The 17,298-nt window shown below is 44.8% G+C and overlaps 1 protein-coding gene and 1 non-coding gene across 17 annotated transcripts in view; both read right to left on the bottom strand.

Moving 5' to 3' along the window:
- Window positions 1-4,218: 4,218 nt before the first annotated feature.
- On the bottom strand, window positions 4,219-4,357 carry LOC144287372 (U4 spliceosomal RNA). The gene has a single exon (XR_013355204.1). It is a non-coding gene; the product is annotated as a U4 spliceosomal RNA (small nuclear RNA).
- Window positions 4,358-5,006: 649 nt separating this feature from the next.
- Window positions 5,007-17,298, bottom strand: part of ACACA (acetyl-CoA carboxylase alpha) — a 283,732-nt gene continuing 271,440 nt past the window's right edge. For all 16 annotated transcript variants that reach the window (XM_077852292.1, XM_077852296.1, XM_077852303.1 and 13 more), the window contains 4 exons: window positions 16,572-16,726; window positions 15,751-15,921; window positions 8,445-8,581; window positions 5,007-7,364 (listed from right to left, as the gene is read on the bottom strand). In XM_077852292.1, the coding sequence (XP_077708418.1) occupies window positions 7,241-7,364; window positions 8,445-8,581; window positions 15,751-15,921; window positions 16,572-16,726 (587 nt within the window). In that variant the 3' untranslated portion in view covers window positions 5,007-7,240. The remainder of the gene's footprint in view (window positions 7,365-8,444; window positions 8,582-15,750; window positions 15,922-16,571; window positions 16,727-17,298) is intronic.

Here is a 17,298-nt window from a genome sequence, read left to right as displayed (position 1 = left end):
ATGAGTTTGAGGTTTTGTTTTAATTCCACATACAAGTGATACCATATGGTGTTTGTCTGTTTGGCTTATCTCACATAGTATAATGTCCTTAAACTCCATCATATTGTCACAAATGGCAGGGTTCCCTTCTTTCTCAGGGCTGAATAATATTCCACTGTGTGTGTGTGTGTGTGTGTGTGTGTGTGTTTATCTGTGTCTCACATCTTCATTATCCATTCATCTGCTAATAGACACTTAGCTTGTTTTCCATATGGTGGCTATTGTCAATAATTCTGTGAGAAATGTGGGAGCACAGATATCAATATTCTGTTTTCATTTCCCTTTGACATATACCTAGAAGTGAGACTGCTGAATCACATGGTAGTTCTATTTAAAAATTTTTCAGGAACCTGCATAGTCTTTTCCATAGAGCCTGTACCAATTTACATTTACACCAACGGTATCAAAGTGTCCCTTTTTTCACGTTCTCTCCAACACTTATCTCTTATCTTTGATATTAGCCATTCTGACTGGTATGAGGTGATATCTTGTTGTGGTTTTGATTTGCATTTCCCTGATGATGAATGAGGAACACCTTTTCATGTACTTGTTGGCCATTTGTTGGTCATCTTTGGAAAAATACCTACTCAGTTCCTGTCTTTTTAAAATCAGATTATTTTGCTAGTGAGTTGCTATGAGTTCTTTATATATTTAGGATATTAACCCTTTATCAGATAAATGATTTGCAAATTTTCTCCCATAGGTTGCCTTTTCATTTATTCTGTTGATGGTTTTCTTTGCTGTGAAGTTTTTAAATTTGATGTAGTCCCACTTGCTTTTGTTGCCTTTGCTTTTGGTGTAAAATTTAAAAAAATCATTGTCTAAGACTGATGTTAAGGGGTTTAGCCCCTATGTTTTCTTCTGGGAGTTTATGGCTTCAGGTTTTGCACTCATTTCTAAACTATTTTGAATTGATTTTTTTTTTTTTGTATGGTATAAGAGAAGGGTCTGGTTTCATTCTTTTTTTTGCATGTGTGGCTGTCCAGTTTTCCCAACACCAATTATTGGAGAGGGCTATCGTTTCCCCCGTGTATATTCTGGGCTTCTTTGTTGTAAACTAATTGACCTTATATGCATGGGGTTATTTCTGAACTCTCTATTCTGTTCTATTGATCTATGTCTGTTTTTATGCCAGTACCAAAATGTTTTGATGACTATAGTTTTGTAATCAAGAGGTGTGATGCTTCTAGCTTTGTTCTTCTTTTTCAATATTACACTGGCTATCTGGGGTCTTTTGTGGTTCCATTCAAATTTTAGAATTATTTGTTCTAGTTCGTTGTAGAATGCCATTTTGGTAAAATATTTTGATAGGAATTGCACTGAATCTGTAGATTGCTTTGGGTAATAATTCTTCCAGTCCATAATCATGGAATGTCTTTCCATTTGTATCTTCTTCAATTTCTTTCATCAATGAGTTTTCAGTGTATAGATCTTTCATCTCCTTGGTAAAATTTATTCCTAGATAATTCTTTTGATTCACTCACAAATGGGATTTTCTTAATTTCTCTAGAAGTTTGTTAGTAGTATGTAGAAATGCAACTGATTTTTGTATATTGATTTTGTATCCTACAACTTTACTGAACTTATTATTCTAACAATTTTTTTGAGTCTTTAGGGTTTTCTATATCTGTCTCATATCATCTTGCAAATAAAGTTTTACTTCTTCCTTTCCAATTTAGATGCATTTTCTTTTTTGCCTCATTGCTCTGGCTAGGACTTCCAGTACTAAGTTGAATAGAAGTGGCAAGAAAGGGCACCTTATCTTTTTTCTGATCTTAGAAGAAAAGCTTTTAGGTTTACACTATTGAGTCTGGCGTTCGCGGTGGGCTTGTCATAGAAATCCTTTATTATGTTGAGGCACATTCCCTGTATATCCAGCTGCTTCCACATTTTTAGGTTTGTTATAGCAGCACCATCATGGTCCATTTTTTTTGTCTTAGTCCATTTGGACTGCCACAACAAGATGGAAGTCTGAGATTAGAATGCCAGCATGGTCAGGTGAGGGCTCTCTCCTGGGGTCTATGACTTCATGTTGTATCCTCACATGATGGAAAAGGGAAGGGATCTATCTGGATCCTCTTATAAGACACTAATCCTACTCATGAAGGCTTCATCCTTATGACTTCAGCACCACCCAAAGGTCCCATCTTCTAATATATCACTGGTGGAGGCTAGGATTTCAACACATCAATTTTGGGGGACATTCAGACCATAGCAGTCCTCAGTGACACTTTTGCATTGTGTCCATGTAACTCAGTGTCTGGAGACAATCCCTAGATCTCTGCTCCGTTAAGGGGGATAGTTCTCTGAATGCTTTTAAGAGGAAGATACTCTAGAGTGAGGACAGGTCCCATATCTTGTGAGCATGAGGAAGGGGCAGAGCATGGAGAACCCTAACATATATTGATAATTTGCTACTAATGTCCATCGCTTTGTGTTAACTAACTTACAGTAATTAAAACAAACAAAACAAACAAACACTCTTGAGTTGTTATTTATCCATATGCCACAGATTGAGGAGGCAGGAACTTTTCCAAAGAACAGGGATGAGGGACCAGATATTTGAACCCAGCTGGGCTTATTCCAAAGTCTGCTCTTTTCGGTGACTATAAAAATACCCACCTGTGTTAGCATGGACAAGAATGCTTGCTTAGCTTTTTCCTAGGTCAGGGCCTGGATGTCTTAATCCTTTCTGTCTCCTCTCACCCCCAATCCTTCCTGCTCACTCCAGACCAGTCATAGATCAGAATGTTTGCGGTTAGGCCCATTATTCAGCCATCTCTGAGTTCCAATTTACTTCCTCTCATTATGGTACCCAATGGGCCAAGCCCACTGGGTGGTTTCAGATCCTCAGAGCTGAGACACCACTATCATCTCCCACCCCATCCTGTCACCCTGCAACCTCAGAGAATCTTATTTTTGAAGACTTTGCCCCCTCAAACATTGCATTTATGAAGATATCCTGTTCCCATTATTTATTATCATGAACTGCCCACTGGAACTTCTGGCCAGCCATATTATCTGGGTTGGCAAAACTCATCAGAAAGACAATGGCATGGTGACCCTTAGCTGCCTGCCTGAGACACATGTGGGATTTCTGGAGTACTGAAAATAGCTGACAGTGGCTTATTCTTTCTATGCCTCCTGGAATGGCCTGGGCTCACTATCCTAGGTACCCTCCAGCTCACTGACATACACATGGAGCTGGGCTTGAAGCTAGACTTCTCGGCACCCAACATGGTGGTCTTTTCACTCAGGTTGCTTTCTAAACTTTTGCACCCAGTCTTCCCATATCCCCAAACCACCAAGAGTTTCCCACTCTCCAGAACAGATCTTCTTTGTTGGCCTAGTACTTACAGGGATCCATGATCTGTCATAACCTGCCTGCATTTTTCAGATTATCATCGTCGATCCTCCCCCAAAGCACTGCTGTGTTTCTCTGTGATGTTCCTAGTGTCCCTGAGAACTTTGCAAGTGTTGGTGCCCGGACTTGAGACACCTTGCCTTCCTTTCCCATCTGGAAACCACTCTCTGCCAGAAGACTTTGGCCCTTAATTGTCTGTACCACTCATGCAGCCCTTACCACTTTCTGCCTCACTGTATGGGCTCAGCTTTTGGCCTTCCAGTGCTCAGCCAAGGAGCCAGCACTGAGTTAATCTCCCAGCTCAGTTCCTCTCTAGGCTTTCACCATGCCTGGCATGCTGAAGGAGCACAGGAAGGGTCCTCCCTGTGATGGTAATTAAGCACTTGTATTTATCACTGCATCCTTGTTTTTCAGTTGGGGAAATGTAGGTAGGCCTGGGAATCCCTGCTGTTCTAGCTTTTCTTATTATCCCAGTGGAGGTTTTAAATTTTCTTTTATTACAAAGGCCAATGAAAGAAATATCACTCCCCAACATAAGAAAGGACTGTATGTCTCAGAAAGTTCCTGGGGGTGGGGGGGTGGGGCAGGAGCAGAATATTTTTCCCATCCCAGGACCACCAACAGGTGTGGGCTGAGGGCAGGGGCTGCTTAAAATTTGCATCTTGGGGTCTGCTTCTCCTTTGCCTGCTTAGGGAGGAGGGAAAGCCTAAGGCCTCTCTGCCACCAGGACTCCCTACCCATGGAGTGTGGTAGCTGGCAGCAAAGAATAATTTTTCCCCTGGATCTGCCACCTTATCACTCTAAGAACATCTACCTTTGGGTGATTCAAATGGACATATATTTACAATATATCATATGTACATATAAAATATATTTAAAATAAAACATTTTAATTAGCAATAATTGCACCTCGGATAAACCTCATTGGATACGATACTGCCACTGCGCAAAGCTAAAATAAAACATTTTAGAAAAAAACACTCTTTGCTAAACATCCCAGAAAGACAGAACCAACATACCAAGTTTAAATATCGTCAAAGGCTAGTGCTTCCCTTCCCTGCTGTCTTGTGGTTTCTACCTTTCTTTGCAAATGTTTAGGGACTGGTGTTTGTTCTTGCTTCAACCACAGGGATTTACAGAGAGAAACTGAGGCAGAGGGTTGCAGGCACACAAGCATGAGCTTCCTGCCCTTATTGCCTTTTTGTGCCCAAAATTAGCATTCAAAAATCTATTAAGCAGCTATATTATTGAGAATACACAACCTTTCCATAAAACTGGCCTGAGGTAAGCTCTGAAAATGGTTCACTATTCACTCGACCCAGAAAATCCCACAAACTCATGCAAACTAAGAGGTTCAAATCTTCACTTCCTATTAAGAACACCCCTGAAATTGCCCAGACCATCAAGGTTATGTGTATCTGAAAAGCCTCCAAGTCTCTCAAAGATTACACTTTGCAGAAGCAATGCATGCATGCTGTTCTGTTACTATAATGTTCAGCTTTCAGCAGCGGGACAGGGGCTCACCCTACCATTGCTGAAAGCGCCCCTGCTCAAAGTGGAACACAAATGTGGCCGGGCATGGGTTGAAATGACAAACAGTGACTCTTCTACAAATGTGGAGGTTTATTTCAACAAAATGTGAAACGAATACATTTGACTGATGCTCCTTGCTCATCAGGGTATGTGTCCATCGAATTCTCAAAGAGACAAGTGAAGGCTGCTTTGTGAACGAAGTGAATATGGCAATCTCAGCTCAAGCAAGTCTTGGTCAATACATCATTTATACTCCTCCTAGCTCAGTAACCTTGCATATGTAATGGGCTGGGGGAATATTAGATTGCTCAATTTCTATGGCTCTTCCTGGCTTCTCTGTATGAAAACCCCCTGTCTGGGGGCAGACCTACACTGAGGTGCTCTGGGGATGGGGGTTGGGAGGCAGGGTGGTAGGTAGGCATGACAGACTTCCAGAGAGGAACCGTATTCACTTAATGTGTCATAGTTTGGTGAAGAGGGAAAAAGTAAAACAAGTGTGACCCACCCTGCCTCTGAAGAAATGCCAGGGTGAGCACAGGGGTTTGTGCCACCTACAGGTATGTGGAATTTTGCTAATTACAGAAAAGAATAATCTGGTCCAAGACTAATCCAATATTTACTTAAGCTGATACCAGCAGTAGTGGATGCTTCTCTCTGGACTGAACATTGTTCCCCACCTTTTCCTGCCCTCAGCTCCAAGCTCCAGCAGGCAGGCAGTGGAATCTCCAGCCACACAGTGCCCATTTGCATGAGCCAGTCCCAAAGGGGGTAGAGCTTGTTCTTGTGCGTGTACTATAGCGTTAAGGCTCAAAACTGTAGCTTGTACAAAAGTATTCATACCACTCTACTAAAATGTCTTAGTGATTGATTTCTTCCTTGGTCATCAGAGACAAATGCAATTAGCTGCACTGTGAAAACCGGATGCTACACCAGCCCTGATCACCTGCCACTCCTGCTTGAGGAACACCAATGGGGGGAGTCCAGAAACTCTTTCCTTGAATAAACAGGTTGTTGAAAAGAAACTCTCTCCACCACTGGTGAGGAGGCCCCAGCCGCTGGCCGAGGAGGGACCAGTGAGCCTGGAAGACAACAGCACCACGATGGAGTTGTAGATAATCTTAAGGTCATGTGGATTCTGTGTTCCCCGGAAGCCTGCTCACATCGGGGAAGACCAGTTTCTGTGCTGAGAGGTCACACCAGGGTTCCTTTCAGCAGCTGTGGGGAGACCAGCTGTATCTGCTGCTTGTGGACATTCCAGGAAGAGACAAGACCTGGAGGGAAGAGGGATGTCCACTGCTAGGAGAGTTGCTCTGGAAATAGAGCTGAGTGACTCTGGAGGCACTAGTAACCTTTTAGAACTATCAAAGCTCCAGGCTTAATAGTAAGTAATAACTTTCCAAGTTCTAAAAAAGAGAGATTATCTGGCCCACTTTCCCTATGGCATGAGTTATTACTTCCCATCAGTGACACAAAGGGCCAGGCCCCCCACCCCCACTCCTCTTCTGCCCTAGCTTGGGCTACTGCACTGCCTATGTGGCTACCAGCAAGTGCAACAGCTGGTTGAGCAGTGATATGCAAGGTAGTGATAGTTCAACCATCTTTCCATTTGTTCTAAGAGAATCAAGCCCACAGTCAAGGCCCCTAAATCAACAATGTGACTTGGTCTATCTTCTTTCTTTGCTTCTTAAGTCACAGTTTTGCCCTCATCTTTGAGTTCTCATGTAGCTTGCAGATTTCATACTCCATGAAGAAACAAGTACCTTGGTGTGATTAAACCAGGAACTAGTCCTCTCTCGTACCTAGTGCATACCGGGCTGAACATGGAGGTAAAAAAGACAATGGACTTGAGGCTTTTTCCCTGCCCCAGCCCTCCTCTGCTGCCTCTGGCTGCAGGCTCATGGAGCCGGGGCTAAGGGAGGGCTTCTGACTGCCCGACAACACTTCACATTTCCCTGGGCTGGGACCAAGGAGCTGTCAGGACAGGAGCAGCAGCCCTGCTTTTATGTAGTGAGACCTCACGGTACAGGCTTGTACCCTTCATTGCCTTCGTGAGTCATTGCAGGAAAGGAGGGCTGTAGTCACAGACAAAATAATAAATACTGAACAGGATGGGTGTGACCAGTAGGGGCTTTGTGACCCTATATCCCATTATGTCATGCATAACTGAAAACGTTCGAGGGGGAAGCAAAATGCCATTTGGATGCCAGTGCTGGGTCTTCTGTGCCTTCTCATTAGAGTGGTTTCAGCTGTAAGAGGCAGCTCTAGCCCTTTTCTCCAGAGGCAGGGATGGGCAGGAAGCTCTTTCTACGTTGAAGGGGAGTCCATCGTGGAGAGGATCCGTACGACTTCTGCTCGCTGAGTGGGTGAGATATGCTGAGTCATATGGACGATGGAGTCCATGGCAACCTCGGGATTGGCCTGTACCAAGCTGGAGAGGAAGATTGGGGATGGTGAAGAAGAGAGAAGCAGAAGTGTCTAGATGGGGAGCGAGGAGGTTAAGAACTACCTGATAACATGCTAATAGAATCCACTGCAGATATATCAGGCACCACCTCACCTAATTTGTTTTCCTATATGAAAAAAGTCCCCAGCAGCAAGGCAGGTACAAAAAGGACCTGACACGTTTTTGCTACGTCAAAAGGTAAGGAATTACTTAAAAAACCCTAAAAAACCAAAAACCTGAACCAAAAAACCCCCCCAAACCAATAGGGACATGTCAGAGAGTGGAACCAGCACAAAGGTGCTTCCACTGGCTAAATCTGGGACATTTTGGGCATTAAAGTTAAGTGTAATAATGAATTGCAAATTATTTTAAAAAATATAAATTCATTATTGGCGTAGGCTAATGAACATGTACATGAATGGGGGGAGAGAGAAGACTGCTCACGGAGACTGGAGTGAGGACTGTGGAGGACAGAGAGTTGGGAAGTTCTCCTTTTTGCAACCTTGCCATAAAAACTGGATCAGACACGGGTCAGCCAGGAATGCCTGAAAATCCTGATGAGGAACAGGACATCTCCATGGCCTTAAAGTGTCTCCCCACAGATTGCCTATTAGGTGCAATGGGGAAAATCAGTAATCATACAGTGGAGAAATCGAGTAACATCTTGGCCAGGTGATTCTAACATCAGTAGGAGCAAAGGACAGGTCTCCAGATGTGGTACCCTGTGAAGGCTACTTCATGTATGTAATATTCCAGTGGAGAATGTAGCTGCCATGGAATCAGCTTTTCTCACAGTCTGAAGATCTGCACTTGTAGCTAATAGTTGGGCACAATGAACTAAGCCTTCATCTAGTGGAGATTACTAAGTGCCCTAGAGCCCAGCAACTGAGAAAGAATTGTGTTTCAGGGCTCTATTTTTACTGGAGGGTTCATTACAGCAGTCTCCAACAGAAAAAACCCACAAAGACTGTAAGGCATCATCTCACGATTTGTTCTTAAATCTTAGCTCCTTCCAAAGAAGTGAGCCCAATTTCTCCTACGCAAGTTCCCCAATGCGGGTCTCACCTGCGGATCTGCTTGAGGACATAGTCTCTGCTGATATATTTGATGTTTTCCTCGATTACTGAGCGAACACCATCTTCCTCGGTCAGCTGTTTCTCCAGCCACTCCACCAGGTCCTTGTTATTGTCCCAAACGTAGGCCTGCAAACAACAACTCCTGGTCAAACACCGGGGCTAGGCTGGACACTCTGTTCACTTTCTGGAAAATTCACTCCAACAGCTGGCTCAGTAAAAAAGAGTTGTTCAAGTTTTTCCACTATTGTTGGCATTGTAAAGAGGAAAGAGGCCTCAGGACAGGAGCTGTCCTCATTCTCTCTTTTCTTCTTTTGGTACAAGATGCATCTTTGAAGCATTCGCTTGGGCCCCTGGAGGCATCAGGGCTCACACCTGACTCAAGTCCTCTCATTCTAGGTTTTTACCTATTCCACTAAGGCTGAGAGAATGTAATCACCTGATGGACCTGAGAGAGTTAAAAGCCCAAATTGTTTAATCAAGTTCTGATTGTGGGGAGCCTGCCTGGTTCAGTCAGTAGAGTGACTCTTAATCTTGCAGTTTTGAGTTCGAGCCCCACGTGGGTATAGACTTTACTTAAAAAATAAAAATTAACATGTATTTAAAAAAAAATAAAAATGAAGGGGCGCCTGGGTGGCTCAGTCATTTGAGCATCCGACTCTTGATTTTGGCTCAGGTCATGATCTCAGGGTTGTGAGATCGAGCCCTGTGTCCAGTTCCATGCTCAGTACAGAGCCTGCTTGAGATTCTCTCTCCCTCTTCCTCTTCCCAACTTGTGCATATGCTCTCTCACTCTCTAAATACGTACATAAAATCTTTAAAAAAAAGGGAGGGGGGGATCCCTGGGTGGCTCAGCAGTTTAGCACCTGCCTCTGGCCCAGGGCGTCATCTTGGAGTCCCGGGATCAAGTCCCACATCAGGCTCCCTGCATGGAGCCTGCTTCTCCCTCTGCCTGTGTCTCTGCCTCTCTCTGTGTCTCTCATGAAAAATAAATAAAATCTCTTAAAAAATAAATAAATAAAAAAATGAAATGTGTTTTTTCTGAGGAAGTGAGACACAATTTTAAAAATGTAAGTCTCTAGCCCCCGCCAGGCTGGCAGATGAGTTGCCTGGTTGTGGAAGTCTCTTTCAATGAGGCCTGGGGGGACTGATGTGTGGGAAGTCTTGCTGCTAGGGGAGAGCCAACAGGTCAGAAATCGACCCCCCATTTTACCTTCTGAGAATATTCTAAAGGTGCAAGGCGTCTGTAACCCTGAAAGTCTCGACAAACCACCTTGTGCCTTTTTTTCGAGATCATTTAGCCGAGTATTTCCTAGGTAGTTGACTACATAATAATTCAGGAGTGTGTTAGAACCTAATAGCCTTCTCCTTGCTCTCTTCTCCTCTCATTTTCTTTACAAATCATTTAGGAATCGTTTTGTTAATGGTTTCCGGAAAACCAAGTACCACCATTAGGGCTCATTCATATTTATGTCATTTTGTTTGGGTAATTAAACACAAAGCTCGTCATTTAAAGGTGCGCTATCCTTCTCTGTTATCACTAACGAAGTCAAAGTCAGAATGACAATGAGTTTGGAGCTGTAATTTAATAGGTGGGTGCATTAGGGACTCTCAGAAGCTTTGAGGCTTGAGCTGTGGCTCAGGAATCCTGCATACCAGCAAGGCGTCAGTGCCACAACTTTAACTTCAGGACCCACAAGGCACAGAGGGAAGGTCTTCTTCACACCCTTCAAGGGCAGCACTCAGTCAGAAACTAAGCACTGTGTGGTTTTCTAACTTTCTATTTCATGCCTTCATAAAGAATGGTTTTTCACAGACTCTTGCTTCATCTCTAACTTAGCTGGTGAGTTAGCTATGACTGGTTATTTATTACATCACGTGACTGACTTCCACATTTCTAAAAGTTCTTAAGGAGTCCTTCACAGTTAAAGGATTAAGGAGCCCAGGATTAAGGGTCAGCAGTGTGCCCTTTCTAGTTCTTTCTCTGGCCCCCAACATGCCTGCTCTGTTTGGAATAATAGACACAAAGATCAGCTCTCCTGGCCAGGGTGGGATGGCCAAGCTGGCGTAGGCCCAAGCAAGACTTCCCACCTCTCAGTGCCTCGTCAATCTCTACTGACAAAGAGGAGGGATGGTGATGTTGCCCCTACAATGCAGTGGTCTTCACTCCAGCATCCTAGCACCAGTGTACCCTGCATATGGACTGGATATACTGGGATTCTTACCCGCTGCCACCCGAACTCAGACATTTCCATCTCTATCATTGGCAATTTAGACTTCTCTAAGGCTTGAGAACTTATGCACATGCCCCTACTTATGCAGATTTTGGGGGCTGGAAAAAATAAAACGGTGAATGCTTCTTGGGTTTCAGAATGGAAAAAAAAAAAAAAAAACAACACAACTAGATTTATCCAAGAATCACAAAGCCTTTAGTTTAGGAGAATATTTAATACTCTTATTAATCATTTTTAATCCGTTTGCTTTTAATTAAGAAACAGCATGATGCTTTCCTATCAACATATGCCAGGGAGCAGATTAATTGTGGCTTAAGATAACTCTCCTTGATTGGTGTAATGTATTAGCTAACGAGATGCCTGCTTCTAACGATGCTCAGACAGTATGCTGGAAAGCCAGCTACCCTCTAGAGGAAACTCTTCTGTCTTCCCCTCCCACAGCCATAGAATATGCTAGGTGTTTAAATTAAACATTAAAAAAGTTCCTAGATAGGATTAAAGCAACGCATTCCAAGTTTTGGAGTTGTTGCTCTAAAGTCTCCTCTTTGAAAACATGGGCCCCATGTATGGAAGATTTGCTGTTCGCTCAAAATATGACAACTGGATGACAACCACCAAACCTTAGTAAAGTTTTCATCACGGCAGAGTATACAAAGGCGAAGGGGTTGCAAATCCCAGTCAATAGCATTTGTAGCAAGAATAAACAAATGTAAGCATCCACAGTGCCACAGGTTTTTCCAAATGGGTCTGGGAGGGTTTGATGTACTGTTGTGGCCTAACTGCTTTTAACTAGGAAGAGCAAGGCTCCCTTGTATGGAGGGAGGGAGGCTACTCCTTGTTTGCCCTCCTAGAACAGAGATGGAGGACTCATCATTCCAGGCATCCAGAAAGATGGGCCAACCCTATTCATAGAAAGAAAGCCATTATCATTTCCTCCCTTAAAATTATGAAAATGTGGCTAATTATTCCTAGTGTTCCAAGTGTGGATTTTAGAAGCAAGTGTGAAATGCTGGGCTGCTCATTTCTTGACAGGCCTGGGCTCATAAGTCACCTGCCTCACACTCATGACAATCAGAACATTCTAATACCAATAAAGTATTAATAATTAAACATCACAACACTGGCCTTAAAATAAATGTTCAGCAGATACTTTATCTTTCTCTGCATCAGTGGATAAGTATCTCAGGCACTATGCAGTCTCGCTAATTGTATGTACTAATTAGTCTATCGCACAAAATCTAAATGACCTGTTTAGAAAGTTTCCTTTCTAAGTATTGGATAGCTGTTAAGTCCTCCTTATTCACTGTACAGGAGGACCAGAGAGTGACCAGGGCACAGTCTGATGGATGTGCGTCCTGATTTCCATGCCCTATAGATAGCCTACCTTGTGAGCTATCTGGAGACACCTCTAGCAATGTGATTTTTTCTGAAGCTTAGGAGTAAAACAGCAAACAGCCATGTGGGCTGGGGTGGCCTGTGGACCCCATCTCCTCACAGCTACTCCAGTCTCAGCCCCAGGCTGACCCAGGGCCAAAAAATATTTTCCAGGTTCTGCCTTCCCTGGCTGCAAATCAGAAGTTTGGTGCATGAGACTTGTCCAGGGGTAGTTTGAGGCCAGGCTCTGGGGACAGGGGAACTTGACCCTACGAGTGGCACTTTGTCCTCTGTCATCCTCACAAGGGCCTCCACTGATCAACCATCACATTTAGAAATCCAGAGTAAGAGTGACTGGGTAGTGAATGATCAGGATAATAAGAATGCGTTACGGCACCCTAGATTGTGGATAAGTTAGAGCAGGCCTAATGAAAAGACAGTACTGAGAAGCTACTGTGCTCATGGCTTCTGCTACGATCATGAAGTTACACATCTGTAGCTCTTAGTTTATGTTATTGTTTTACCCTCTGACACAGGTTGTGCTGAGAGAAAAGGAGCAAAACGGGCCTCTTTTGTGTGTCTATGGAGTGCCAAGCACTGTGCTCCATACCTTATTTCTCATGTCATTTGAAACTCATTGAACCCTGTAAAAGAAACATCATCTCTGTTTTACACAGGAAGGGGCAGAGGCTTAAATAAATATCATGTCCAACTCAGCAAGGTTGAGATGCCAAAAATTTATGAGATTCCAAAGACCATGTTCTGCTCACGGGTTCTAATCTCAGTTTCTACTACTGGAGCTTGGGGGGTTGGGGGAGGTGGGGGGTGGAGAGGATCAGTCTTTGAAAAACCACATACCTCAGACTATGGATCTAAGAATTGAGAGAGAGAACCTACCCGCACAACAGCCGCACACCATATTCCTATGACCCAATTTAAACCTAAGTTCTTGGTATTATTTTCAGGGAGCTGCAGTAATGCTTTTCTTCTCTTGCAGTGAAGCCCTGAACCATAAACCTTACTACTTCCTACAATAGGACTGTCCCAGTGGGTTCCAACAGAGTCCTGTGACTCCTGGGAACAGGTTCCTCTCTGGGAAACAAAAGAATTTGCCCTGCTAAGTTACATAACATCACAGTGTCTTCAAATTTTCTGCCCCCAAATCTCTTTCTTCAGGATTATGATTAAAAAAACAAATTCGCTGGGACAAAAGAACACACAGCATGGCTGATGCCTATCACTAAAGCCCTTTCCCTGCCAGTAGCCACCGTGAGGATCAGAGGGTCTCCTCCTGGTGCAAAGCCAAGGTCTGGACTTGGTCGGTGTCTACACTTGAGACACAGTGCACATTATCTATCACTGTTTGAAGAACCAAAAATGGGGGGCAGCCGACATTTTTAAGGTTTTAAGCCATTCCCAAACATGGAGCTGATTCTATGTCAGCCCTTCAGAGGCAGCACAGATGGCTTTTGCACAGTGCAACACTTTTCTCTCAAGGGCGCTACAGATTTTATCACCCACCCCACACTAAATTAGGTCCTACTGAGCCTACAGAATATGGAAGGAGGCTTCAAAACCACATCATAGCATCACTGCCCTTCCTTTGTCTCCTCAGCTGTCCTCCTGGACTAAAGAGCTCAAGAAAATGTGGTCTTTTGTAAACAGGAGGGAGGGGGTAGCCTTAGTTATTAGGTACAGTTGGGCCCAGTGCCTCAGGCAGCCTCCTGACCTCCTGGGGCTGCGGTTGTCTCCTGCACTTGATTTACAGCTGGACTCTGTGTACCTACATCTCTACGAGATGGCCAGGACCTGCTCTCTAGATGCACCATCCCCTGGATATAGGATGCTAAGGGACAACTGAAGGGCCCTCCCCCCACCACCTCACTTCATGCTTGGAAGGAAGCGATTCCTTCTCACCCCTGTGCTTACGGAGGCCGTGCACGTCCATTACTGACTAATGTGGTAGGCAGGGGGTGCAGGCCTCTCCTGGCCACACACACACACACACACACACACACACACACTCCATTTACCTAGCCAGCAACTCTTAACTGGAGAACAACCTCTTATTTTACACTTGCGTGACTTTCAATGCCAACTTCCACTAGAAGCTGCCAGTAGCCACTGACAAAATTGTCTCACTCAATTATGATGCCACAGACTGACCTTAACCTGAACCAGATGTCGCATAAGGCTGCGCTCGCCCACTGCACATCTGAAATATTTATCTAAAGAAGCTTTTCAGTCGTAAAGAAATGGGTAGGCTTAACACATAAAGGTGAATCTTAGAAGCACCCAGATTCACTGGCTTTAACAATGATGGTGAATCCTCGGAGTTCCTTCCTGAGAACAGTCAGCAGAGACGTCAAGCAACACTTTGCAGGAAGAAGCTGAAGGGCCTGCGCTCCCTCAAGAGTATGCTAACCCAGTAGGCACCAAATATTCTGATCAAAATATCAGGAAAAGACACTTTCAGCATATACTACCAATATTCTGATAAAATGTATATATGATATATATGATTTACTTTTAACCCATGTAAGAACCACCAATAAGGGTCAATTATTTTTCTTAGTAAAAGTAAATAGAGAAATAAAAGTTCCAACTCTTTCTTCTCACCCTCTCATGGACTGTCTTGTGCAGCCCACAATTTCAGGACCAAGTGCTGGTATCTGGTCAACTTGGGCTCAGACCTATCCCTTCCCAGCCCTGGGGCAAGAGTAGCAGGGAGGCACTAGTCCAAGCCCTGTGTCCTCTCCATGAGATCAGCCCAAGAAGATGTGGGATTCATAGTTCCCCGCAGGCAGGGTACACATTTCTTTTCAGCTCAGATTTGAAATCAGAAGACCTTTAATTGAAGCCTTAGCATCTCTTGCCTACATAACCATCACCCCCAATTAGGCTTCTTGCTCCTGACCCCTGCAGTTCTATCCCCCACCCAGTCTTCTGAGCGATTTTCCGACAACACAAATCAGAACATGTCATTCTGCTGCTTTGAATACCTCAATGGCTTCCCACAGACATCAGTCCAAACCCTCAACACATATGCTATGGCCTGACATGATCCCAATCTCTGAGCCATCCTGAAATATCTCCAGTGCTTTGGATGAATGATACTGTTGCTATCAGGCCTTGAAACATGCCATTCCTTCTTTCTGGAACATTCCTCCTATCTTCTGGCCACCTTCACCCCCATCCCAATCTTTTCTTCTGGTTTATTCCTACTTTGTTTTCAGGTCTGCTGAGATACCATTGCTAGAAGTCCTTGACTCTCCTCCTCCTTCCCACAGAGTGGCTCAGGTGTCCTTCTCTATGCTCCATGATGTCCTGGGTTTGCTATGTTTAGTATCAGCCATACTGCTGTACGTGACCTCACAGCCAATCTATCTCCCCCTTGAGATGGTGGGCTCTGTGTGGATAGGAATAGCATCTGCCTCTTTCACTTTTGGGGCTTAATGCAGTATCTGGTATACAGTAAGTCTTCAAAAAGGTCTACTGAATGATAGAACGAGCAGCAAAAAAATGTCCTACGACCTCTTCTAACAAGCCATTGAGACGTGTTCCTGTGTGGGAAGGGGACAAGGCATAGGCCTGTATGCTTCCCTTCCACTTCTGCCTTTAGAGACCTGGGGATTCTTAGGTGGGGGTGAGGGGCAGAGTATGAAGGTTCTTCTGGGGGCATCCACCTACCTTCACAGTTCCTTCCACTTCTACAAACCAGCGCCGTAGCATGGCCTGGATCTGGCCATCAGTCAGCTCTGGGTTGGCATTGTGGATTTTCTTTTTGACCAGGTCCTCCAGCAGGAGACGCCTCAGCCGCCAATAGAAAAAGGTACGGGATGTTTTCCAATCCAGGATGTCCTACATATAGACAAGAATAGGCTCAGTCATCTCAGCCCGATCCCTGCTCAGAGCCCAGTGCAGAGAGAACTCCACGGCACAAAAACGTACTCTCTCACAAGCCCCTCAGAGACTGGCCGTGACTCTAGCACTTGCCACTGTCTCCCCATTTTGGAGCTGTGGCCCCCTGTCCAGAGCACCGGGCATAGCAATGGGCCTTGTGAATGTTAAGTCCATGTGTGGCTGCAGTGTTCTGTGGAGGAGTCTGTGTGGAATTGCTTTGGAGCAGAATGGCTCTAACAACTTGCATGCAGACTCTATGTGAACTGGCTGCTGATGGAACTTGACACTGGAGTAATCCACAGCCTGAGGACCACCTAGGCAGCTGTCCCCAGGGGAGGTGCACCAGACTCAGTTTCCCACCAGTAAAATGGAGAAAGCCTTCAGAGGGGTCCATGATAATATAAACCATAAACTGCTTTGGTGATAATGGATACACAAAAAAGGGATAAGTCTCTCCAAAAAAATTGAAAACAGTTTGATCTGCACATGCTGTTTTAATCCAACCTTAACAACTTCCTGCTCGTGAGCCTCTGTGCATGAGACATACACTTGCTTGCTCGCTTGCAGGTCTCTGACAAGTCAGGAGAAGTGGCAACCACTGTACTTACGTTAATAACACCCTTCTCCTGCATCCGGCCTGGTGTGTCGTGCAAGTCAGCAAACTGCACGGCTACCTGATGGTAAATGGGAATTAGGAATTCCTCCCGCTCCTTCAACTTGTTCTCCAGCTCCTTCCGCTCAGCTGCGCTGAGCTCTGGGGTGCCTGCAATTAAATAAACCTGCCCGTCACACTCTGTGGTGACCAGGAATCTCTCTGCACAGAAGCAGCTACAATTATGAAAGCTCAAAAACACCACCCTCTGTGTCCTGGCTTTCCATTGTCTTCACCACCTCTTTGCTGAGTAACAAAACTCTGGAAGATGCCAGACTGGCCCTTATCTGGCCACGGGGAGCCCACATGTCCTCCTTTCCCCGTGGAGGTCACAGCGGTAATAGCAGCTATGGGAGTCCCTCTGCCCAAGTCTTTCTCTGAGTGGGAACAAACCACCACCCGGGGGCCTGTGTCTCTCATCGCCTCCCTGACAGCCAGGCCCCTTCCTGAGGGACACCATGCCTGTGCCTGGCTGACCAACATTAGAGCAGCTGAACTATTCTGCGTGTGGGACATGGTAGGGGAGTGGACCCTAAGCCTCCAGGCCTGCACCAGCAGCCCCTTCTTCTCCCATGTCCACATAAATCACATGCCCAAGGACTCCTAGGGCTGCAAGCCGTTACACTCCACGGTGTCTAATCTCAGGTTTGAAAACTCTTAACCTGAAATTAGTAGAATACACT

Source organism: Canis aureus, chromosome 16 (assembly GCF_053574225.1).
Source record: "Canis aureus isolate CA01 chromosome 16, VMU_Caureus_v.1.0, whole genome shotgun sequence".
Lineage (NCBI taxonomy): Eukaryota > Metazoa > Chordata > Mammalia > Carnivora > Canidae > Canis > Canis aureus.
Note: the sequence above shows the minus strand (reverse complement) of the source record. Positions and strands in the feature narration are given on the sequence as shown.